This window comes from Ammospiza caudacuta, chromosome 4, assembly GCF_027887145.1.
Source record: "Ammospiza caudacuta isolate bAmmCau1 chromosome 4, bAmmCau1.pri, whole genome shotgun sequence".
Taxonomy (NCBI): domain Eukaryota; kingdom Metazoa; phylum Chordata; class Aves; order Passeriformes; family Passerellidae; genus Ammospiza; species Ammospiza caudacuta.
The window spans coordinates 10,819,702-10,845,925 of record NC_080596.1 but is presented as its reverse complement, the minus strand read 5'-3'; the positions used below and the strand labels follow the sequence as shown (position 1 = coordinate 10,845,925).

At 39.8% G+C, this 26,224-nt stretch overlaps 1 protein-coding gene across 2 annotated transcripts in view; it reads left to right on the top strand.

The window, feature by feature from the left end:
- The first annotated feature begins 1,402 nt into the window (after window positions 1-1,402).
- Window positions 1,403-26,224, top strand: part of DKK2 (dickkopf WNT signaling pathway inhibitor 2) — a 38,963-nt gene continuing 14,141 nt past the window's right edge. Inside the window, exon 1 of one of the 2 annotated variants that reach the window (XM_058803980.1) lies at window positions 1,403-1,679. In XM_058803980.1, coding sequence (XP_058659963.1) covers window positions 1,422-1,679 — 258 coding nt within the window. In that variant the 5' untranslated portion in view covers window positions 1,403-1,421. The remainder of the gene's footprint in view (window positions 1,680-26,224) is intronic. The other variant, XM_058803981.1, reaches the window with a different exon arrangement.

Genomic DNA, 26,224 nt, shown 5'->3' with positions numbered 1-26,224 from the left:
GCTTTTGCAGGGAAAAGTTAAGAGTTGTACTGTTCTGCTAATTTTGTGCTCTGTGTCCCTGTATACCTTCTGTTTCTGAAACACGCTGTTTTGGTGCTGCAGCGAGGTGATGTCTTGGATGGTGTGAGTATACTTCGTAGCACCGGGGGTTTTACAATCGGATGTGTGCTCAGGCCGAGGAAATGGAGAAGGTGAATACGAAGTGTTTTGGGTTGATGTTGGCACTGTAGTGTGAGAAGGGGCAGGTGTGGAAGAGTGCAGCGCAGCCTTCTCGGCTGGCCGTGCCCTGAGCTTGGACATCTCTGGCTGGGGCAGCGGGTTCGGCAGGGCTCGCTTGCCGCCCCACGCCCTCCAGCTCTGCGCGTCCGAGCGTTCCGGGGTTTGCCGGGGCGCCTCGACACGCTTGTCCCGGTGCGGCAGCCCGGTGTCGGGGAGGGGGCCCGGGGGGCTGAGCCCCGAGCGGGGCCGGGCACGGCAGGAGCGGGGCCGGGAGCGGAGCACGCCCGGCCCGGGCTGACCCCGCCGCAGAGAGGGGAACCCCCGGGCTGTGGGGAATGGGTCGGAAGGCGCTGCCCGGAGTGTCCCCCCCGGGGATGGGATTGCTTGCGGGCTGCCGAGGGGCCAGCGAGAGACTCCGAGACCACCGAGTGCGAGGGGCAGCGGCGCAGGAAGCCCGGCGGGGGCTCTGCCTCCCCTGCCGGGTCCCGGCGGGCCGGCCCCGGGGCTGCCCCGCCGCCGGATGCCCAGAACCACTCGCCCCGCACCGACCGGGCTGCAGGAGGAGGAGGAGAGGAGGAGGAGGAAGAGTAGGAGGAGACCGGGCGCTTTCACTCCTGCTGACTGCTGAGGCAAAAGGCAGAAAAAGGAGGAGGGGAATAAAAAGTAAAGAGGGGGGAGAGAGAGTGAAAGAAAACTAAGCCCAGCTTTTGCCGGTGCTGCTTGGATTGGATCTGGTTTGAGTTTCCTCTCTGCTGGCTTGAGCAGCAAGAGAAGGAGGAGTGGGGGGAAGTCGCTCACTCTTCCTCTGAAGCTCTGAAGCTTTAGCAAACGTGCTGGTGCCTGCGCTGCCGGGGAGCTGCCCGGGTGCAGTTCCTTCGCAGCATATTGCTCTCACTGCCTGGACTTCTCGAGGACCTGGAGGAAAAAGACATCACAGACCTGACAGTTGCTCACTGCCTATAGACTTGACACTTTTTTTTTTTTTTTTTTTTTTTTTTCCCTAGGAGATTCTTTTTTAAAAGTATTTTTCTCCCGTGTCTCAGAGCAGCAGTTCCTTGAGTGGCTTTGAAATCCATTGCTTCCTTATCAACTTCAGGCGATATTTAGAAAAACTTTTACCCCCTCTCTTCTGTTCTCATAGCCAAAAAAAAAAAAAAAGATAAAAGGACAAAAAAAGATAATCCTTTTTTGGGGGAGGGGAGATGATCGTGCTGATGTGGAATAAGTGCTCCTGCTGTCTCCTCTTACTAGCCGCGGTCCTGATCGTGGAGAGCTCCCAGCTAGACAGCTCCAGCTCCAAGGTGAACTCCATCAAGTCCACCCTGATGGGGGAGGCTCCAACTCAGGCAACCAACAGATCTGCAGGCATCCACCAGGGACTGATGCTTGCTAGCAGTAAGAAGGGCAAAATGCTAGAGCAGATGGGAAAACCTCCCAAGCACTATCACCGGCAAGGAGAGGTAGGACGTGGCTTCATTGCTTGAGTGTCTGTCCATGTGCTGTATGTAAATAATTGCTGGTCTTCCCCCTCATATTATTTTCAGAGCTTTAATATCCTAAATTAATTAATTTACTTCATTGGGCTTGCCTGGGACAATATAATCTCATAGTAGATGTTAAGAACTGTGCAAGTGGGAGGTTTAAACCATTCATTTTTCTCTGTAGGGTTGATAACTGATGGAAGAAAGAGCAATCTATAAAACTATCATCTTTTCTTTTTTTCAACTCCTTCAAAAGGCTGCCAGAAGCAAAGGAAGAAATTTCTTGATAACTCTCAAGACAGTAAATGAGTTGAATTTGAATAGGTGGGGAAAATTTGAACGTGAAGTAAAAAATTCACAGCAGTGTAACAAACTTGGTTTTAGAAATCACACCTGGCAAGTTGATCTCTGGTATCTTTATCCTTGATGAGAATAAAAAAGCATGCTATCCCTGTGGTATACTTTAAGGTACAGTCCTTTGTTTAATAAGACAGAAAACTAATTCTATGTTCCTTGTCCAGAATATGCTCCAATGATTGTGAAAGTTTTGTTTGGTTATGAGAGTTGGAATGTAAAGAAGATAGAAAAGGTTATAGAAAAGAAAAAGAAGGTTAAGGGGAAAAACCCCAACACTCTGACTTGCTTGTGCAGTCTTCTTTCCTCCCTACCCTGTCTGGAAACTTGCAAGTCTGATAGAAAATAATCTTCATTCAACTGGCTTTGCGCTAAACTATAAAGCAACATTTAAAATCATCAGTCGTGTTCTTCCTCTCAAGTCTTGACTTGGATGGCACGAATGTTCGTTTTGTGATGTTGAAAGAGGTAGACTTCTTCAAAAAATGTAGATTTTATTGGGTATTATTAGTATCTCTAAATACAGCTGCTTTTCATAAGCAACATTGTAGCAGCAAGAGAGTGTGCCAACATTCAGCACTAAAAAGGCAAAATACTCAATGTCTGAAGGGTCTGTACTTGCTTAAACTTTTCTTATAGCAGCAGAGAAGCTGAAAATTCAACTAATCCACTGAATTTGCTAAAGTGTTTCACAGCAGCTTCCTAATAATTGAATGTTATAATTTGGTTTTGTGTGCAAGCATAGTAACAGTAGTGGTAGTTTTGGTTTTTGTGTCTGAGAAATTTCCAAGCTTTCTTTCCCTAGCCACTCAATTGCTTTATAATTTGCGCAGATTTTGGTTGCCTCTCCTTACCTCTAAGCAAAGTTTAGCAAGAGATGCTGTGATGAAGTTTCATATTACTAAAGTGCTGTGCTCTTCTCTAGTTCACATTTTACTAATTGCAATTACATTGCTATCACCTTCAGGAGATAGAGGTGCCCAATGCACCTTCTTATATGTTCTCCTTGGATTTTCTTTTGTTTTCTACGTATTCACAAAATGTCCAAATACAAGTCCCGTTTTCCCCCTGAGTGTTAGCAGTCTCATGAGTTTTGTGAGTCTCTGCTGCCCAGCTTTTGCCTTTTGGAGAAGTCTTGCCACCTTCCCCCATGTACAACATCCTCAGCACTTCACTGTGTATTCAGTGCAATGTTGAGAATATTTGATTATAATTCACCCAGTTCCTGAAAAACAATTTGTGCTACCCACTGGTTGTGTTTGCAAGATTTGCCCCTAACTTGCCAGCCTGGACTGGGATTTCTGGGTGCTTCTAGTTACTGGCATGAGCTCACAAGGCACACTTCAAGGGAGAGATGGCTCTGTAAGTATCTGTAGTGGTAGAGGAGATGTCATGCCTATTAAGATTTCATGTTTGTAGCATAAGCAAAGACCCCCAGAGAATTGGTGGCTGTGACTCCCAGGGAGTGAAGCCTGACCTCCCATCAAGGGCTGTCAGCACTGAATTTACCCTCTCTCTCTGAGATTCTGTCCCCAGATCTGGCATGGCCTCACACAGATGCATGTGAAAATGACACAGATTTGCTCCCCATAATTCTAGATGCTACTTTTGGCCATCTGCCTGAAGCAACACAGTTAATGCAGAATTGCAATGGAAAGAAGAAAAAAAGGAAAAGAAAAAAATAAAGAAAAGAAAAAAATAAAGAAGAGAAGAAAAGAGAAAAAGAGTATCTTTTCTGAAAAGGTTTTCTCTTTGGTGATACTTCCAGCTGTAGGGCTGGTAAGCCTCTGCATTTTTAACAGCGGGGTCATGCATATCAACCAATTAAGACATGATATTTTCATAATCTTTTTTGAAATACTCTCATATTAGGTTAGTATTTAATTTGTTTAGATTATGGGACTTTGCACTGAAGTTTACCATGCCACTTGCAAAAGAGCAGGCCTCTGCATTTCTTTCTAAAACAATCTATTGAATTAGTGGAATTTCTAATGTCTCAAAAGTAAGAGTATCTTTTATATCTTGGCAACATTAGACGGTGAGTTGAGTGTCTTGTTTACAACTAGGAAATAGTTTTAATAAGGACCAAGGATATGCATGTTAAAGATAAATTAATAGAATTTTGCTGTTGTAAAATCTCTGAGCTGTGCTTTCAGCTCTGGATTTACATGTGGTGGAAATCACCAAAACTGATGAAAGTCCCATCAGCCTACAACCTATTTGCTTTTCAATTATGTTAATTCTAAGGACTACAAACAACTTCGGAGTGTTTAATCAGCAATAAATCAACTGATACAATAGTTGATGGCTTATCTGGAGTGTTGATGTTTTTCAGCTGGTAGTTACAGTGCTTCTGCCCAGAAAGGGAAGATCCAGTGCTCTTTTGTCAGGCAAAGTTCCAGTTTAAATTAATGAAAATACTCATATGAGCAAAGCAAGTTGATCCAGCTTGCAGAGAGACTGGCGGGGCAAATGTGGATTTTAGTAGACTTAACATTTTTATGTCTTTCTGAGGAATATTATTTATTTTCTGGTCTTATTCCCTTTACTGCCTTGGATCAGCAGGGAATGAGAAGCACTGATGTGCTAAATCGGTGAGATTTCATTCTCTTCACTGTTCTTTACTGTCACTGCTGCTTTTCCTCTTCTACAAACTGTTAATGTTTCCCCAATTTCACAGAGAATCAGAAAGTGTCTACAGCATTTGCACAAGGGAAATTTTTGCTCAAAGCCAGTATTTTACGGTGCATGCTAATCTAGGTTACTTTGAGGAGGTCAGTATTATATCCTGTCAGCTATTTATTTCCTTTTAAAACTTGATTTAGAGAAATGCTTCTAGGGATATCCAACACCTCAGTTCCATGACCTGTCTGTGAAAGTATTCTGGACATATCCCCTCCCTAGGAAAATATGATACAGTGAACAGGGTCATAATTGAGAGTGAAGATAGATTAATTTTTCTGTGTTTTAGCTATAGCTTCCACTGTGTTTGGGCAAGGTCTCCCACGTGAGTGCTCTAGCTCAGCTATAGAGATGCAGCCTGAAAGGAAAGATAGAACATACTGTACAATGCTTGAAAGGCCATGCCACAGATTCCTGGCATGAGTTGATGACTTTGTAGCCTCTTTAATTAACTTCACCATCTTTTAGACTTCCTGCCACTGGGTTTTAGTCCCCTCTCTCCTCTGAGACATGTCCCTCTGTCAATGCCAGGGTTTGCGCGCCTTCACACTCAATTGCCTTTAATGATCTGGCAGGTTGTGACCTACCAAGCTTTATTTCAAGTTATTTTCTCTCCTTAATCTATAGGTGCTATTATCTTCTTCCCTTCCCACCTCCTGGCCACAAGCTGTCGTTTCAGTTCATCCCCCAGCAAGATGTGTCTCTCATTCCCTTTGTCCCTTTGCTGCTGCATATCTGTTTGGGTTTGTGCTTCCCCTTGGGACTTTCCTTTCCCCATGAACATGTTGGGAGCAGTAGCAATGAAGGGAAGAACTGGGACATCCAGTAGAGGGAACTGACACATCTGTGGGGCTAAGTGATAATGAGGTCTGGAAAAGGGAGACAGGAGTGAAAAGCTGGGACAAGTTTTAGTGCTGCAGAGGCACAACAGACAGCTATCAGATAAGCCTTAGTATTCCAAATGCACTTGATTTAATGCTAAGATGTGTTTATTTTTTTTAAATTCTATTGCAGCTTGAGCTAAGATGTTTGAGACCACAGAAGCCAAACTAAAGAGGCATTTATTCAAATTACTAATTTGATACTGATCTCATACCTATTAACGCATGGACATACATGTGTTTCTTGGACAGGACATAGTTACCCACAAGGACTTGCTAGAAAATGTTTGGATGATGCTTTGTAGCGAGTAAAACAGCATGAGATGTAGTAATTGAATGCAGTGCCCTGACAATGTTACAATAAAATGTACCAAAGACACCAAAAATGTAACCACAATATCTTAAATAGCTAGCAACCAAGACAGTAAAAATTATTTCTTCATGGGATTAAAAATAAATTAATTAAAATAGCTAGAAATTACATCCAGCAATAGCTGCCTTTAATTTTTTATTTAATAAAAAAAATACAGAATTGCTAAATCTGCAGAGGCTACCAGAGGATTAATTCCTTGTTCTTGCTGTTTGGTGTTAGAAATCTGGGTGACATACTGGTTTACTGGCATCAGTCTTGCTAAATAACCTACTGGCTTCCCTCTTAACTGCAAAAAATGGGGTGCAGAGTATTATCTCCTTCCTGGGTCATGCTTGGTGTCTCCTTCAAATTGCTATTATTAACTAATGTCATAATATAGAGCAAAAGCTCCTATAAAGTAGCTTTACTACCAGTATTTCCTATTAGCTTTGCAACAATGCCTAGAAAATTTCTAGAACTCTGATGTGCTGCTGGGTGTGCAAGTACTTAGGAAGAGTCAGTTTCTGTATGGAAAGTCTGTCAGTGCTTAATGACAACACAGAAGATGATGAAGCATGATTACATTTTCCCCTCAGAAAAGTGAGTCTGATTAACTCATTATGTTTGATTAACTGATGCTTTGCAGATGCAAATATAGCACAAGTTTTATTTTGATCTTAATTATCTCAACACCGGATGTATCTTGCAAGCACTTCGTATCTCATGGCTTGTCAGTAGAGCCTTTGGTCCTTTTACACTTGTTCTTACAAATGCCTCACCCTGGAAATGTTGTTCAGGAGGAATTTAGCTCTGCAAAGGAGGAGCCCCATGAAGCTTCTGCTTCTGTTTGGTTTTCCAGCATGGCTTTCCTCTCCAGGTTTTGTATATCTGCTTATTTTTTTTAAGTATATCCAAACAAGTTTTAGATATATGTAAAAATATTAATTTGGAGAGCACTTTCAAAACAGAGAGCTTCCCCTCCTGCATGTGCTTGCCAAGGTCCCTACCAAGTTCATGCTACCACCTGCATGCACACACGAGCTGTGGCTGGCAGGAATCAGGGTGTGGTGGGACACACCTGGAGCCAGCAGCCCCTGCTTGGCCCATCATTGCCATGGGGCTTGTCACCATGTCCTGTCGAGCTTTGTGTTGGTTTTGGCACCGCAGTCATGAAATGTGTAAGATGGATTTAAGGAGCTGGAGTTTGTGTGACACCATAGACATGGTGGAGGCAGCTAGAAGCCATCATTTTGCTCTTCCCGCGCTGGTAAAATTCCAAGTGTATTAAGAATTTTATATTTATTTTTTTCTTTTAGTGAACTGAAGATAATCCTTTTGAAATCTTTATCTTTTACTGCTGTGTTCTAGGTGGTGTTTCTGGTACTTTTAGGTTGAAACCTATAGGAAGCTTCTATGAGCTTCATATCCATGGATGTGAAAGGCCAATAGAAAAGCCAAGAAGATCAGAAGATTTGCTTTCCTCCTCTTTTAAAATGATTCTTGCCTGCAAAAGTTTTTATTTTCATTAGAGACCATGAACTTCATCTCATCTTTTTTTCACCAAGTGTAGGATGTGCATTGGCAGTGTGTGTCCCCAAAACATCACTTTTCTTCAGTGTAACTTTTCCCCTTTTTGGTTGAAGGTCAAATTTATTCTAATGGAAATTGTAATGAACATTAAGCAATTTTCAAATTGTAATGAAATGTGGAAATAGATGATTTATGGTATTTCCCAGCTAATTGCAGAATCCTTTGCTCCAGAATGGGCTACAGAATGTAGTGCTAGAGAGCGAGCAAGATGGCTTAAAAGGATACATATGTTCATACTAAAGGACAGCATAATACTAAATCACAGCAATCTTCAAATAAAATAATGAGTTTTGTTCATCTTGGTTACAGCTTTTGGGGGATAGGCCTTAAATGCATCTATGATTTATACATTTTTGTTCACACAAACAGAACCTGAGTTATGAAAATAAATGGAATACAAACACGCAGTGGGAACATGGAGTTCACTCATTCAGCAGCTATTTTGTTCTTACTAACAGAAAGAGCAGAGCAATGCTACAAAAAAGAAAAAAAAAACTTAAAAGTTGTTGAGTTTCCCCCCCCTCAAAGCATATAAGCACACGGTTCAGCCCCTTGGGACTTTCTTAAAGCTAAGCTTTGATATGATTGAATTTTCATATGCATAGTAATGAATCTTTGAGACATGCATGTTGCACATGTGTAGTGCAAATGGCACTGGTTTAGCATTTTTAGCAGTAAGCAAAGGCAGACTGCTCTGCACATGCTTGGGAATGAGGTGTTGCTTCACTCTGCAAGCCCTCTGCCTCATTCTCTGTGCATCATGTAAGTGTGAACCAGGCTGTGCATGCTTTTAAAAGCATATTTATCGGTCCAGTGAATGAGAGGACAGGGTTCAGTTGTACGTGTTTTGGCAGCTTGCCTTGAGTAAAGCAGTGACTTGCTGTCAGCATGATCTCCTCTCTGCAATCTGAAATGACTACGGTGGAGATCTCTTAAAGGAACTGCGAACACAATGCATTGATGTTGCAGCAGGAAACTTTTATTCTTGGAATCTCATTCTTAACTGGAACAGCATCAGGGAAAGTACTGCATCTGGTAGGGGAAGATCTCCTTTACTTTTCCTTTTGCACAGAGCAAGGTAGCTTCCCAAACTGGGTTAGTTTTTGAGATTTTTTTTGCCATATGTCCCTACAGAAAATGGTGCACCTCTTCTTGGCTGTCTGAAAAGAAACTAAACTGGACATTCTGCTGTGGCCTGACCAGTCAGGATCAGTACATATTGCAGTGTACTTGCCATACTTCTTTGTTTCTTTTCTTCTGGCTTGAAAATGAGAGCAGAGACCCCTCCCACCCAGTTTGTTGTGGACTAAGGATACTGTTTTCTACCTCAAAAATTAAAAGTTTGTGTTTCTTTCTGTCTTCTGGGGTTTTTGGTTGCCCACACAGAGACTGAGCTATGAGTCTTTTACTCTCCCTCTGGCAGGAGTACTAGGTGCGTTCTTCCTTTCTTTTTTAAGCATCATCTCCCTCTCGTTTTTCAGGAGGGAGGGAAGACAGGACATAGCAAATGGTCATGATTTACCAGACCTGCCATTCTTAAATTTCAGTTTATCATCCACTGAGGTAGCAATAATGACACCATCTGGCTCACATAACCAACCACTCTGTGTGAACTGAATGCTATGGCGTTGCCCAGTGAGACTGAAAGTTGTTCTTTCAGACCTGTACAGTTGCTGTTACTCCCAACAAAGCTAAATTTCCATTTGTTTATTATTCAAAACCAATTCCTTTGGTAGGGTGAGAGAGTGCTGGTGTAGGTCAGAATTCAGGAATGGAAATTTTTGGAACCAAGGAAGAACCATGAAAATAGGAGGTTGCCATCTTCTCTCCACACTTTCTCCATATGCAGCCAAATGTTGATGTTGCCTCGTGTCATCTTACAGGTAAAGAGAAAAACTGCCTAGGCTCGCAAGTCTACTTTATAGTTTGGTGGTTAGTACTAAACTGCTTAGCTGCATACAATGTTTTTGTAATTGTTTAAATAAATACTTAGTTCTTAAAATGCTCTTTAGGAATGCTTGTAAACTTCTGTTCTTGGATTTGTCCCCATTGCTATCTTCCAGACATCCCACTCCTCGCCAGGAAAATGGCTTTTTAACAAGAAGAATACTCTGGAAATTACTTTCTGAGAGGGTCCTGGCCACAGCAGCTGCAACAAATTGCCACTGAACTTCAGTCCCAATTGATTTTTATTGCTAAAAGGATAAGTGACCAAGTGTATACTTGTATTATAGCTTCATGACAGTTTATTAAGTATCAAACTGTAGTGTGTGATCTTGTCTAACCAGAAGATTAAGGTTTTCCCTGCGAAGAAAAATTTCCCTCAGACTTTGTACTGATGCTTAAGCTGCAAGCAGGTGTGAAAGTCCTGCCAGTCCCAAACTGTTCTGTGGTTAGGCTGGCTTAGGGTTAGGCTGTTCTGTGGTTAGGCTGGCTCTTCCTCTGCTGGGGCTGGCCGGTGATGTGAGCGCAAGCCGAGCTATAACAGCATGAGGCAGCTGAGAAGTTAAAGCACTGCAATCCATTGCGTGTTGGTCCACCTCCTGCTGAGGAAACAAGTCCATGGGGGGCATTTCCTGAGCATGAGGGTTTTGAGTGGCAGCACAGCTTCAGCATAGCTCAGATTGTGCTAATTGTGAAGCATTTTTGACATGATTTTCCAAATAAGCAATACAGAGCCCAGGAAGGTAAATAAAGGATGAAGCAAAATCTTGAGATGGTACAGGAGGCATGCTTGTGTCCTTGAGCAGGATTTGCCACCTGGAAAGGAGGTGCAGGTGTGCTTGCCCTTGTCTCAGCCTCTCTACTTTAGCTTTGAGGATCCCTCCTTCCCCAGACACGCTGGCCTTGCTGTCACTGCTGTAGCTTTGGGGCTTGGGTTTGGTTTTGTCCAATGAATTTAAAAGGCTGATGCCTTTTCTTAAGGACTATTCTCTCAAGTTATCAGTGAAGAATAGATAAGAGAATCTTTATTTCAGGCATACATGTGCACTCCAGGTGCAAAGGGAACTCTTAAACTGTTTATGAGCGCACAAAGCCCCATGAACAAAGAGGGCAGAAAAGAACGTTGTCATTTTGAGGAAAAATATGTTTTAAGGCCCTGTTAAAAAATAAAGCCAAAACAGAGCTGCAAATGGGCTTCAGATTGTCTATGTAAGATAGATTAACACCCTAAAAATCTCTGATAGGCTTGTGCCACAGATAGTCCCAGTTAGCCAAGATGCCATTTGAGTGGTTATCCACTGTCAGGCTCTTGTCTTGGAGAGGTACCCACAAATGCCTTTTCCAATAGGCATGCACAGATAAGCAGGATATCACTGCCTTGACTCTGTTTTAAAGGTTTTAGATGACTAGAAGTCAATGGAGACATTGTATGAAAGGTGTGATAGTGGGGTGTGAGTTCTAGATCTGGGTGCCCTTGTCACTTTTAAGTTTGGTGAGGTTGAAGTCTATTTTACTGTTAAAGGGTCAGAAGGGTCAAGGACAGTTAAAAATGAGAGAAACACATTCCTTTAACAGCCATGTGAGGATATCTTAATTTGTTTCTAACAGGTTTGAGGTACACTGAGGGTAGCATCCATAGTGATGGTGACAATTCACTACCCAAACAAAAGTGATGAACTTGCTCCCCTCTTGCACTGTTTTCCAGCAGATGCACCAGAAAATTTGGCCATAGACACAATTTCACGCTGCCAAAAATACTACACTTCAGTTCTTTGCTCTGCAAAATATGCTGCTTTATTGCCCTTCTTATCCAAGAAGTGCCACACACTTCTGCACAGAAAGCCATCTCAAAGGTTTGGCCCTGTTTACTGATAGGATGAGTCTGAAATGTATTTATGTACCTACCTCCCTGAATGTTTTCAGTGGGAATTAGGTTCTTCATGCATTTAGGGAGTGTAGTCATGGTCTTTTCCATGCACAAGAGTAATTCAGACGAAGTCGTCTGTCTGAGACTTGGTGCAAGGCATGCTCAGGGACAAGGACCTCTCTTCTCCTTCATCACCTATGTAAGGTAATCCAAGTTTGGTCATCAGAATAATTTGTTATAATTATTATTACAGAAAGTTTAATCAGAATAATTTATCCTGTTCCCTCAATTATGAAATAATTATGTAAAAAATCAGTTATAGGTCATATCTAATGTAGCAGACACGGTTACACCAGCCCTTCTCTCTGGGTTACAATCTTCATCCAGAGTAACTTATGTCTTAAACCAGCATATCTTTTTAAATTTTTTTTTCCTGTAAAGCTGGACATGGATGCAGAGATGTTGCAAGGAGAGCTGTAGTGCTTGTCTTTAATGAGCCTCTTCCTGACCCACCCTGTGTAAAGCAGTTGACACATCATGTGTTGTGCAGCTGGGACAGCTACCCTGGCACATATCTCTGATATGTGAACTTTTTGACTTTGGCCTTTTGGAAGCACTGGTCCCATGCTGTTCTCTAGAGTCTTGTTTAAGTCATTTTCCAGATACTGTGGATATAGGGCCGGTAGGAGCAAAAGCTGCAGTGGAATTCACGAGTACAGATTTAGCTGATTCTGTGAAAACAGATTGCACAACACAGACCGACAGTTTCTGGATTTGATTTTCTCTCTTTCCTTGGTTTGACCTCCAGCGCTCCTTCTGTCAGCTGGTCAGTATTTGGTTCTGTAGTTGTAGAGCTTGTGCGTTGTGTGTGTATGTGTGAATAGGGTTTTTTTTGTTTCTTCAGGTTTTTTTGTGGGGTTGTTTTAATTTTGCAATGTAGCCCTTTCAATTTGAATTTTACTCCCTGATCAAAAGGCAGGCCAGTTTCTGTGAGGCAGTAACTGGAGGGCTTAAAGAGTGCTGAGGTGGCACAGGGGTGAATTTCAGGCAGGGTGATCCACACTGCTGAGCAGTCTGAGGAGACAAGAACAGCCATGGACAAAGTTCATGTCCTGTCAGTGGAACAATGAATATCTCTGTCCCTGTGGTACAGGAAGCTCAGCTGCTCCTGATGCTTTTGACTCTACTGGAAGTGTTGGTTCTTGTTTGCTTTGACCATTTGTTAGTAAAATGGCCACTGCTTTTGCTTTTGATCCCCTTCTGCCCTAAATGACCCTATTGTCAGGAAATCAATTTAAAGAGTAGCTACTAGAGAACATTATGTGAACATTTGATCAAAATCAATTGCTCCATCTTTGGTCTTCGGATACTTATGCCAATGGAGCTATAGCTCAAGTACAAAAACTTTAAAGAAACAGAATTGCCAAGATATAACCCATTTCATAACTGATTAGAATAACAGAAAATTGATCAAAAATAAGCAGGATTAAACAGCCATATTTCACTATACAGGGAGGTTATGAGCAAAGCTTCACATAAACATTTCAGCACGGATGCTGTTCAACTTACTGGCAAATTTTCTGGAAAATGGGCACAGAAATTTTGACAAAAATTTATTCACAACAGTAAAAACTTAAGTGAACCACAGAGTTGCAGTAAATGCCAGTATACTGACCATCTGAGAGATAAATCCCAAGGGTAAAATTCAAATAGTGTAAAGTAACATAATATGGCACCGTGTGATGGCAATTTGGCACATAAGTGATAACCTGTAATTTAGAGTAAATTTAGCCATCTTTAACGGTGAAGCTGCACCAGAGAGACAAAAATTAAATACTAAGAACATATTAAAAAAAATCCAAGTGGAATATCAGGAAGTGAAAAAAAAACCAAAAAAAACAGAGGACATTTTTAAACTGGTTCTAATCTCATGGTGCTGAGTAACTGTGAAAAGATATAAAAGCAGTCAGGATTAAATGAAGATGGGACGATCATAACACCAGAATTGCTTAAAAACAGGAGAACGTAAATAGAATGCAAAGACCCAGTTTGGAAAAGGGATGCCCATGGGAGAACAGGATCGAGAGTAGTAAAGTACTGAAGAGTCAGAAGGTGAGTGGGGAACAATTGCTCAGTGTTTGCTGTAGAAGAAGAGCCAAGAGCAGACAGTGTGAAATTATCAGACAGCCAGGAACTACTTTTTCATGTTGTGGATCTCATTGCCACATGATGCTGTGAGAGCCATGTGTGGGAACTGCTCACGTGGAGAGGAGACAGGCACAGAGATGAGAGATGGCACTGGTAGGTGCTGAACTTCCAGCCTCAGATGTGTCTAAGGGGCTCTTGGCTGAAACTGAGAGAGTGCAACTGGGAGAGATCCTTCTGTGTTTGCCTATAACCTTATTCCTCTGAGTATTTGCATATAGCTGGATGCTGGCCACTTTTCTCTGATAGGTTATAGCAACTTTTATGTACTTATGCAGTTAATAATTTTTATCCACATAAAATCAATATTTTTTTAAATCAGTATCATAAGTATCCCAGCTTGTTGCCTTAATTTATCAGGAAATGTAAGCATATCTGGTTCAAAGTAAGCATTTGTGTTTTGTGTACTTCTGTTAGGATGTGCATATACAAATAAGATGCAAAAACTTAACTTCTGAGCTGAACCCAATCCTTGGGTCTATGATAGTGGGCACTGATTTTCTTATCCTCTCCAATACCCATGGACATCAGTGCTAACACTCCCATGAATGCCAGTGTGGCTTTGTTATACACATTTTTAGACAAAATGTTAAATAGTCCAAAGAGATTGCTGCAGCAAATGGAAAAGATGACTGCAATGAAAAGGAAATGGAAAGAAGAAGAGGCAAAGAGGCTTAGAACAGATTTACAAAGTATTTAGGATACATAAGTCAGGGGAGTCTTTTGAAAGATTTTTGCTAAAATTTAATCAGCTGCAGAAGTAAATACTTTCCAAAAAGGGTAAGATTTTCAAGTCATTCATTACTCAGAATAAAGATTTTTGGGGTTTGGGGAGGGGGGTGGGGTGGGGGGAGTTGGGGGTGGGGTGTGTGTCTTTTTGCTTTTCTTTCTAATTTCCTCAAGAATTTTGCTAATGAATAAATCCTTCCCTTGCAAATTATCATTATACACAGGGCTGAGTATCTTTAAAGTTTTGAAAAGTCCAATGTTTCCAAAGTTGTTGCAGTTTTGATGGAAACTACTCTGATGCCAGGGAAGTACCGGGTTGGTTGGCTCTGTCTCCAAATAGATTAAAAAAACTGAGGACAAAGAGCAACTCAGAATTACAGTCAAACTCTAATAACCACCTCTTTTATCTCTGAAGTAAATTTGACCAGAGATTTTAGGAGCCTAAGTAGAATTCACAGTGTTGTTAAGTCCTGGTATATGTATGTTTGTGCGCATGTCTTTCCCTGCTTTCACCAGATCCTTCTCTGCACCAGGCAAAAGTTGGAGTTCACAAAATATTGTGTTCCCTCTGTTGTTTTCCCCTTGCAGCAGTCTCTGGTCACCATCTCTGACTTAACGAGTATTGATAGTATTAAAAAAATAAGTTTTAAACCCTCCTTTGATTTTCTCTTCCACCTGTAAACTCCGAAAGAGTTAAAAGCCATGGTTAACACACATGTTTAAATACTTTGGCATTCAAACTTGGATTCCAACCATGCAGGTTCAGTAAGAGACTTGGCAGGACTGCTGCCTCTCCACTGTGCTTGACAGCAAGGTGTGACATCTTGTGACCAGTTGATTGATGTGAAGATACTTGGTGCATTTATGGCTAATGCAGCACATGAATTTTGGTAGATGAGACCAAGTCCAGTCTGCTCCTTTCTCTAAAGCACATGTGGAAAGGAACTTGCTATCCTGAACTTGTCTGCTTGCTAAAATCTCTGACACCTTTTTTGCTGGTAAAAAAAATCCCAGCTAATTGTGTGTTATTTGTTAGTTCTGCTGGTTTTGTGCATATGGTGTATTAGCTATCTGAGCAGAGCATTTTCAATGGCTCTGTAAACTCTATTTACAAGGGCCACAAATGCTTTGTTGGTTGGACTTCAAGCATAATACTTGGTTGGCTCAGTCATCAGTTATGCTAAATTTCTATGGCATTGATTCAAAAGAACCTGTCAGTGTATGCCATCTGAATTTCCCCATCAGAAAAATGCTCCTCTTTGAAACAGCTATATGATATTTTAAGGAACTAAAAGCACTTGGAAGATGATAACATAGATAACCAATCCAAACATTTACACAATAGGGAGTATTTTTAGAGAAGAGAAACACAGAAGAAATTAAACGTCATAAAGTTTAATAGGAAGTGCACAGGTTGAATATGGCCCTGCTTAAATCAATATGCTTTTAAACAGTAGTTTTTCTAAACATGCCTTGGAATATTTTTATTTTTAAAAATGCATATCTAACAAAAAAATCTTGGAATAAAAAGAATCTGGGTTTTTTTGTTTAGTTGTTCAATGTAAAAAAAAGGTGCTGTTTTCACAATTGGTACAGATTCTAAGCAGAAAAATATCATCATTTATTGCTGAAAGGAAGAATATTTGTTTTGAGAACCTGCATTTGCTCTTGAATCAGCAGGTTATGCTGCATTCATTTCATATCCTTCTCAGCTTTCATGCTCTCTCATCCATCTCTTTCTGATATTATATTAAACTCTTGAGTGTATAGAAATTTAGGTTCCCAGGATTCTGAGTTAGACTGGAACTCAATTCATCTGACAGACTTTGGAAACTGGGACTGTAATTCCCAGTTCATTTAGATGCTTAATGATCATTCAGTCTTCTGTCTGTGTTTCTACTTGCTCACTCACTTTTTACACAGTAGGAGTCAGTCAGTCTTCAGATCAGAAGCATATGGTACCCCTCCAGCAGACAAACATTTTCCACCAACATTCTGAAGAGAATGAAAATCTAAATAAATAACCCCCAAGGCTGAAAGCAGCCTATTCACCAAACAGCAATTCCACAGGAAAAATAAATGTTCAGCAAAGTGATCTTTCATTTGAAAATTGGATCCAGACTCTACAAACCGAGAAGGGTGAGCAACTGTGTCATATGTGGTGCAATGCAGTTTGTCTGCAAAGTGTGCTGCCACAAGGTACTGATGTTCTGCTTATGGGGAAAAGCAAATTGGGAAAAAGTTAAACAGTTTGTTTGTCAGCAAACTGTTGAAATCATGATACCATGAATATTATCCCTCATGAATTATAAATGGTTAATGCGTATGGACCATCCACCAGCTAGTTGAGAATGATGCAATTCAGAACAGATTCATCTTTCAACACTTTGTTTTGAAAAGTGTAGATTTTTGTTCTTTGAAGAAAGATGGTAAAATCTGAAAGGCAAACAAAAATTAGTCTTTTGGAAGGTCAGACACATAGTTCCATGTTTATCTTTTGCTCTAATATTGTAGTTTCTCGGTAAATTAATCATTGTTGCCTTGTTTTTTTTTTTTTGCAAGGAATTCACTTCTTCCATGGAGCTAACTTCAGTAGTAGTAGTAGTATCTTATTGAGGATGGAGGAAGGAAAAGTACTGTAAGGACTGAAGGGCCAGTTATCCTGTCAAAATGCAGTGTTATAACTCAGCTGCCTTTTCAAGTAGCCATGTGAATTTGAAATCAAAGGGATCTTTTCTGAAAAGAAAAATCACTGTAAGTATTATAACTTAGAAAATACCATTTTTCCTCAGTTGCACTGATTTTTTTTCCACCTGTGCAAGTCATCTGAATTGAAAGGAAATTTCAGCAATATATAAAACTAAATCCCATATCTTTGGGCTTCAGGCTAAGGTGAATTTGTGCTTAAATTGATTTAGCAAGTGATCAGTCAGAAAAAAAATTTATGAAGGTAACTAAAGCATTTCTACCTTTAAAATACTTACAAAATTTTGGCCAAGGACATAATTTTAGGAGTGGTATAGTAAAGACAATATCTATAATTTTCCTTCTGTAATAGTATATGCTAGTATGATATTTTTTATATTATATATGGCTTACATATCTGTATATATGTGCCTATATACTAAGACCATTTATCATATGTGGATTAAGCATGAAGTTTAAAATTTACTCTCTGGGGGTTTTTGCTGATACTGTGTTGTTATTAGAACTGCATTTTGCAATCTCTAGTAACAAGAAAACGGAAAACACCATAAAAGAAGTTCAAGAAGTATTGATAGAAACACAAAACCTTCAGTTCTTGTTAGTGGGAAAAAACCCTTAAAGAAATTTGGTCTTTTGAAAACAAAATTATTCATGATTTTAAGATTAATTATTCAGTCTTACTAAATGCTAAAAGCATAGCAAATTTCCTTTTCTAAATAGTTTTGAAGATAAGGTTGGAGTCTGGAAATAAAGTAAAATTATTGTAAAACAGGTTGCTTTAAAAATGGCATAATGTGCTTTCATGTGTATTGTTTTCTAAAATTTAAATTTAGTCAGTTCACAAACAGGATGAGAATTTTCAATCTCTTGGAGATTAAACCTTTCCTGAGATCAGGCTGTGCACTTTTTCTGGTTCACTCATTAACAATAGTCATAATTTTGTGATTGCTTTTTGGTCAAGAACTTTGCTGTTCATGCACATACTAGAGAATATTACTTTCTGGATTCAGGTTAATAGGTGTGATAAATGAGGGGAAATATTTACTGTGTTAAGGAAATTCAGAAAACAACTGATTTTAGATGGATCTGATGGCACAATTTAACATTATCCCTTACTTCAGCAACCTGATTTCAGATGGAAAGACTAATCAGGACATTTGTAGCACAAAGCTAGTGTTTCTTTGGCTAAAGAAGCTTTGTTGAAGCATAAAATAATTTCTGCTTGAAGGGACTGCTTTGACTAGAGTCTCCCCCCCAAAAAATAACCACAGTAATAGGAAGTGTAAGATTGGTCTCATATGGATGTGCAGAAATGTGAATTGTTAACTTCAATCTGATTCCTTGTTACTACTTGTCATATTCCTGTGGAAATTAGTGGAAGATTACAAATTTCTACCAACAGGAAGTCTGGCTCTGCAAATAATTTTATATTCTTTTAATTCCTATCATTTTAAATCACAATGGCACCAAAAAAGCCTGCATTAATTCTTTCCTCTTATAACTGTGCATCTTGGCATATCTGACATCCAGCAGTAGTTAAGAATGCCAGCCAGCCTTCCATGTCTGTTTTTATGAAGTTGTATGCCAGTTGAAACTGCCCTACAAATATGTGTTGGCTTTGTCCTACCCCTCACCTTCAGAGCCACATTTTAAAACATGGCTATAATGCTTTTTTGCTTGTATAGATAGATGTGTTAACTGGTGTTTCTGTGTTGTGTTTATCATAAAAACTCGTTGGAAAACTCAGTTATATCCAGTTATTTCAAAACCACTTCCTACTTGGTAAGGTAAGGATGGGATTGATAAAACAAAGAAGTGTTCATTTGATGTGTGGTTTTGTGACTCACTGGGTAAAACTATTTGTGCTGTGTGACTCCAGTAGGTTTTCAAACAACATCAAGGAGATATTTATTGGCATTGCTGGTTTTGTGGCACTGAATAAAGAATAAATAAGTGTAAAGGAACAGCTGTTTGAAGTTCTTCTAGGAGAATTTAAATCCCATATTTTCCAACAATGTGAATGAGTCTGCATTTGAATGCTAAACCAGAAAGGTTTATGGTGCATATGGTACCTATTTGAATTTTTTAAATGTCTAATTTCTGCCATGGAAATGGAGGCCAGCTTGAGTTATTTATTGTGGGATGCAGAAGGAAATCACGACCCTTTGCAGGGACACGTTAGAATCCCTGCACCATTCAGCCAGTTTTCTCCTGTCACACCTACTTAAATTTTCAAAAAGAAGCTTTAATGTATTGAGTGTGCTCTGGATCTTACTAGTTGCGAGCACTTATGACAGCTTTCAGAGATTGCTGGTGGCTCCCAGTAGATTGTAATTCTAGAAACAGGAGCCTGATGCTAAGCATCACCACCTGTTCCCCATTATTTTCCTTCAGAAGAAAACAATGCAAGTATAAGATTACATACTAATGGAACTCATTTTCACTAAATAGGTACATTTGGTCACATGTTATTTGGTGGCCCATAAAAGAAAAAGAGGAAAATAGTATGCTGTTTTCAAAAGGGAGAGGCAAATAAAACTTAAATTCAGTTTCCTAACTAGGATAGCTAAACCAAATTCTTCCATGACAGGTATACCAATATGCACTATATAAGTACATACAGATTGCTTGTTGGAATAGCTGTGTTTTCAATTTGATTTGTTGTCCTATCCTAAAAGGCTTTGGACTTCATTAATCTCTTTGTAAATTCCCTTTAGAGCTAGATTTGAACCTTTTTGGCATTTGCCCTGAATTCCTATTTCTGCTTTGCTTAAAACAATACAGGTCTCATCTCTAACCAAGGTTTCTCTACTGCCCCTCAGTAAAAAAAAATTATAAGCAGATATAGCACGGTTATAATGACACTTGCAAGTTAAGTAGCTCTCTGTTGTAGTCTGTTGTTATTTGCCATACACCAGCGTGGTCCCATGTTGTATCTCTGCTCTAAAGTCATGTGACATATATCTAGGTAATGAAGGAATGTTTAAAATGAACTCATCACTGCTTTTCTTATCAGGTGAGAAAAGGGTTTAGTATGGTGTATGCACATGTAGACAGTACATTTTTCAAGCATAGGAGCACGTGTATGTCTCCCTCCCTGGAATCCTGAACACATCAGCATTCATGTAGAAGCTGTGATAGCCTGGCCTGCTCAGGGTACTCACCAGTCCTGCTTTTGGGTGCAGACCAGCCTCTAAAGTTGTATCTATATATCTGCTTCTTGGCAATTCTTGTTGCTGTTTTCCCTTTTGCTAATATCTTATTCCCAAGACCATTCTGAAAAAAAAACAGCTTTTTTTTTTTTTTTTTTTTTTTTTAAGAAGTTTTTCCCTGCTTGTGTTTCTTGGTGATTCTTCTCTGAGAATCCATGTCAGACTGTTGGTAGCCTTTCTTCTTAGTCTTGTTGTTAGCCTCCTTTCTAGCCTTAGTCTTGCTTCTTGCAAACTCTTCATTAAAAAGTGGTGGGTTTTTTGAGATAGCATACTTTTTGACGTGTGCTACTTCCTGATTTTTACAAGCCAGGTTCAGCAGTTCATTGAATGGCAGCAAATTAAGGGTGACTTTACCCACTTCTTGCACCTTTGGGGAGATGAGGTGTTATTAGCAGTGTTTCTTCACTGTTTGTGCTTGGGAGACAAACCCATCAGTCAGTAATCCCATCAAAATTAATGGGGTCATGTGTGGGGGATGCTTTGCAGCTACTTAAATCAATTTTCTGGAGTAGGTTTGGTGGCTGTATGAGGCAGCCGAAATGGAAGTACTGTCTCAGCCATAATTACCAATGGAAAAGACTTAGGATCAGGCCTTTGATCTGGTTTATTCTCCCAGATGTGTTTGTTCTGTAGTATTGGACTGGATTCTTAACTCTGAAGCTGGGGTTTTGCTCAGAGGAAGCAGAAATAGATTTATGGAGTGCTCTATAGCTGCTTTTTCTAAATGAATTACTGCTCTAATGACATTTATTCAGGGACTACGTTTGTCTGCAAATCAGATTATTTAAGTTTTTAAGAGTTTCATTTCAGATGTACCAAATGGATTTTGGTGGACATTGTCAGACCATGACATTACTCAGTACATAGATAAATGGATGTGGTGTTTCTGAAAAATGGACAGACACCGTCTTAGCTTTTCTGTGATCAGAACAAAGCATTTCTATGCCTCTTTTCAAAAGTGTGTCCAAGTTGCTTTAAAATAACTGAAAGTGAATGCTTCCAAACAGCAGAAAATTTACATTTAATAATTTTTCTTCTGCCATGTATTGATGACCGGCTCTTCAAATCTTTGATCATGAGGTAAGTCTGCAATGAGTAAATCTATTTTGAAGCTCAGTGAAACCATGGGATCACTGTGAGGACTATTCACATTAGGGAGAGATTATAAGATCATGGCTTTTTAGCCATTTGATTTATCAAATAACTTTAAAACTTTGTTCTGATTTTGGCTGGGAAAGCCCCTTTTTTGGCCAAACACAAAATTTCCTTTTGTTTACATCAGGTTTTTTTTCTCACAGAGCAGATAGCAGCAGTGCTGGATTCAACATCTAAAAGCTCTCTGGCAGGATGGGTGCTTGCACCCAGCCTGCTAAGCACTGTAGCTTTACTGTTATTCGTGTAGCTTGCTAATAAAAATAGTGATCTGGGAGAGTCATGAGCAGAGTTCTGCCTAATGGAGTCTCATTTAGACTTGTGGCTTGCTGCTTTTCGTTTGAACTTCTCAAAAGTCTTTCTTGAGTTACACTTGATAGGAATGGTAAGGGTACTGCTGCACGTTCCTCAGCAAATCTGTAACACACAGGGTGTTTTTCCACTTAGATGTGTGTGTATTTACATGTAAGTTGGGCCTAAGACACAGTCTTGTTTTGAGACCAGATGTGCTTTGACTTGAAGACTCTAAGATCATTAATTTTGATTTTTGGTGCATTGTAAATGACTGTGGCTTAGGCATTGGTAAAGAGCAGCTGACACTGAAAAGAAACGAGGAAAGAAATTCAGTAAATGTTTGCATGAATAGCTGAAAGAGGTGCTGGGGAGGATCCAGGCATTTGTATTTTGCTCTTAGCCTGCACTCTCTACTGACCATCACTCTACAAATGGCTGGGTCTTAGTGGTGTGGCACATTGTTTCACTGCTGCTAATGCTGATATTTGTCAGTGCCTCCCATCTTGCTTCATTGAGTTTTATAATGAAGACTTAAAACTACAGCAGAGGAATAGGTCAGTGATTGCAAGGGGGTGTGTGTAGACCAACTTAAAGAAAAATGGACTAACTGCACTAGGATGTACTTCTTCCTGTTTTTGTTTTTTTTCCAGGTCTCATGATCAAGCATGGTAAGTCTTGTTAATACGAGCTAAGGAAAAAAAAGAAAATATTTGGAAAGGGATGTTTTGGAGCAGAATGATTATGTTCTCTCAGAATGTGTTAGAAAAACATCCAAATATCAATGTAGTTGTATTTTATGTTCAAGAAATATTCTGAAGCATACACAGGCCTAACTGATAGACTCTACACTTATGACATGTTTTACTGAGGGACTTCTCAGTATCCATGATCATACTCTTTCACTCAGTCTACACGTGGGCTTCAGCCTGATTGCATTGGTTTAACTGAGGAAAAAAAAATCTCTTTTATTGAATAAACCTGGGAAAATACACTTACATTAGATTAAGTCTTTGAAAATACCCTATGTGCTATCTAAGGCTTGAGCTAAGTATTGAGTAATTAATATATCCTGTTGTTGCAGGTGGAGATAGCCTGACACTCTCAAACCAAGAATTTTGACTGATAATTTATTTATACTGACAAAGTTTACCTCTCTAAAATATATTATCTCTTGGCTGTTAACCCTTTAAGATAAGCACTGACTTGCCTTTGGGCCAGGACCTGAAGTGACATGCCTAATTGAGGAGCTTTTGATTAAAATGAGAGTAGTGCACCAAAATGACCAATTATGGGTTTTCAGGCAGAATGTAGCACAAGGCTGTGCCCCAGTGCCTCAGCTTAGAGAGATCCTCTGAGTAGGCAAAGTGCTGAATGCTTCTATCTCATATGAACCTTTGAGTTGGTTTCAAGGAAAATCCATCAAATTTAGGAAAATCTCTAATTTTAAACAGTTGTACTTAGTTACTTTATGGGCTGATTTTCCTACCTGGGAGAAACTTCTTAGGACAATAGGAATTGTGCCTGTTTTGAGAATGAGTGGTCTGTGGAAAAGGGGTAATTTTCTGTTTTGGTTTGGGTTTTTTTTTTCCCCTGTGATTTTTCACAAAATATGCGAACTCTCAGGTGAATTTAGTCACTTGGCTATGCCAAGAACTGCCTAGTGGGTTTTGCAGCTCTTCCAACAAGAGCAGGTGTGTAACCACCACTATGCAAGAGTTACTTTAGTGCAGGTGGAGGGAGATCCTCAGGGCCAATTGCTCATCAGAGCTAAAGACATGGCCCAAAGGGAATTGTGCTGTCTTCTTGTTTTAGTTCTAACGTATTCTGAGCAATCCTGTCTCCTGGAGATTTAGAAGAGCAGGAAACTGAAAGGGAATTACTTGACTTGGGAAATATCCTTCTCATGACTAGGGAAAACCACCTAGTGTTCATTACTTTTCTGTGATGAAGTACTTTTAATTCATGTCAGCCTGGTCTGTTTTTCTGCCTGCTTGTCACGTAGGAAAATAATCTGTTGCCCAATAGGTGAATCACACTTTGTGTACAGTTAACTATTACAAATGTACGTATATTGTCAGAAATATAAATATGCAAATAACATCAAGGATCCAAATAACGTCACTACTGCTGGTTGAACTACCCAAGACTTAGTTATAAATAGTTTTATCTGTCTATTATTTTTTTCCCTGGAGTGTCATATGAAGTATAGGGAAACAGCAAGTCATATCCTCATATCTACTACTACTGTTTGTCTTCCAGCAAACACTGTAGCAAAAAGTAAGGAAGGAAATCTTTTCTTGTCACGATTACATAGCCATGGTCAATGTTTGATTTCAGCATGAAATTTAAGGAGAACTCTGCTCATAGCCATGTTCTAAAAGATTTTGCCAGTTCTGAGTTTGTCTGTAAAATATGTTTTTAAAAATCAAGTTATTTCTCTAAACTATGCTTCCATGGGTATCACTCAAAAGTAGGATACATTTTTTCCCACTTGGCTGGAAAATATGGCCATCTTGATTTGTGTTTGTGTCTCTCTGTAAAGGAGATAATTATTGCAGTTATTATCACTTATATTTAGCACATCTGAAAAGACGGGTACAAATTCAGAAAAAAAAAAAAAAGAAATAATTATACAGTTAAATGAATTGTTTCTGTTCTGTGTACTTATGTGGCCTTGGCACAGCAAGCCATTTATACTCCACTACCTTGTGTCCATCTGCTTAAAGGAAATAAGAAAGAAAAAAATAAAGGCAGACAAAACCAATGAAGTAAAACACTTGAAATCTTTTCTGCCCTTGTTGGTTTCGCTGTGTAGACTGTCTAGCAGGTAAAGAACTGATCATGTACAATTTTAAGAAAGCACAGCACCTAGACAACACAGCACCCAGAGGCTGCCTCTGGGCAAGGTTACAATGCCAGCAAGAGGAGGCCAGATACAGGATGACTCTATGTTTGCAATCCAGGGCATATAAATGTGGAAAATGCCTGCTAATGAAGCATGCAGTACCCTGGGGAATGCAGCTCATGCAGAATAGAAGTTGTCAAGAAGGTGGTGCAATATTACCATGGTTCCTGCTTCTTTGCCTTTCCTAACAAGAATCAGATATACACGGAAGTTTTCACTACAATAAAGTTGCGAGAACTAAAAAGTAGTATCAGGTTGCTGCATCTGGCTTAGCTTTAGAAGTGGAAATATAGTAATGGGATAAATGAAAGGGCCACCCACTATAAAGTGTGGGTGACCAGTATAAGGAAAAAGCACCCCCGTTTTAATGCTTATTTATTCCAAAGGCTGTTACAAAGAAATTGCTCTCAGTCTGATGTAGTGCCAAACACAGGGGATTAAACTTTTTAATGACTTTTTGTTGACCAACATCCAAGACATCGAGGAACAAAAGAATGTTCTGTAACTCCACATAAAGAATATTATTTTCAGACAAGAAGAGAGTACTTGAAAACATAAGTTCAGAAGATAGGATAAAAGGTACCAGGGAAGAGGATAAATGCATGTCTCAGCAGCAGAACAGTTTACTTTGAGGGTGGAGAAGAGATTTAGAGCTAATTCCATGTTAAATGTCAGAATTCAATGTAATTGCTTGCTAACGATGACTAGAATAGAACAGTGTCCATTTTGGCTGCGTTCAGAAATTGTATAGGATTATTTTTCTTTCTTTCTTTCCCCTCTCTTTTTTCTTTCATTTCCTCGGATTAGGTGGAGTTTTTTTCCGTACAAATCAGATATTTTCTGAAATCCTACTGTTCTGTCCCTTTTGTGTTATGGTCCCTAGCATTAAAGGAAGCCTTGCTTGAAAATGGAAAGGGGCCCATAAGATTGAGAAGAGGGTGTAGTCAGAGTACAGTGTCTGGAATGAAAGATGGTCCCCCAGTGACTATTGCAGACTGAAACTAAGAGCAGTCTCTACTAACTCAGGGGCTGCAGACATAAATGTAGTCTGAAGCCACCCTGTTCTTGCCTCCTGGACTGCATGTGCTCGCTCTCTCTTCTGAGAATTGGGGTCTGGGTTTGTTTGAATTAATAGTGAAGTCATTACACTATGTAAATATGTTAGTCTTCATCTGGTTTTACTCACAAGCTATTCTTGCCTTGCTGTGCTGTTCCTGTTTTCTTGTTTATGCAAAATTAACCAGGAGCATTTTAAAAGAAAAGGGGGTAAAAGGGTGAATAGTGTTGAAACCTTGATTGCTACGTTATTTACCACAGGCTGAATTTGGTAGGCAGTTCCAACTTAATCATATAATAAGAGTACAATGGCATTTTTAATGGAGCTTTTAGGAATCCTTTCCCTTTGTCATCTTTGGCCTTCATTGAGTAAACTGTGATAATTTGCCTTAATAGCCTAGAATTACAATTTTTCATTTTACTCTTACTGAAGAGTCAGCTGAGCAGCAATATGAGTCTAAGCACTTCACAGAGGTTGCCTGTGCCCTCAGGGGGCTGTGACCAGGTGTTTTCCCAGGACAACTGGTTTTCTGCAGGTTCTCCCACTGCATAGGCACTGCTGACTCCTCATCCAAGCAAAACTGCTCCTAGAATG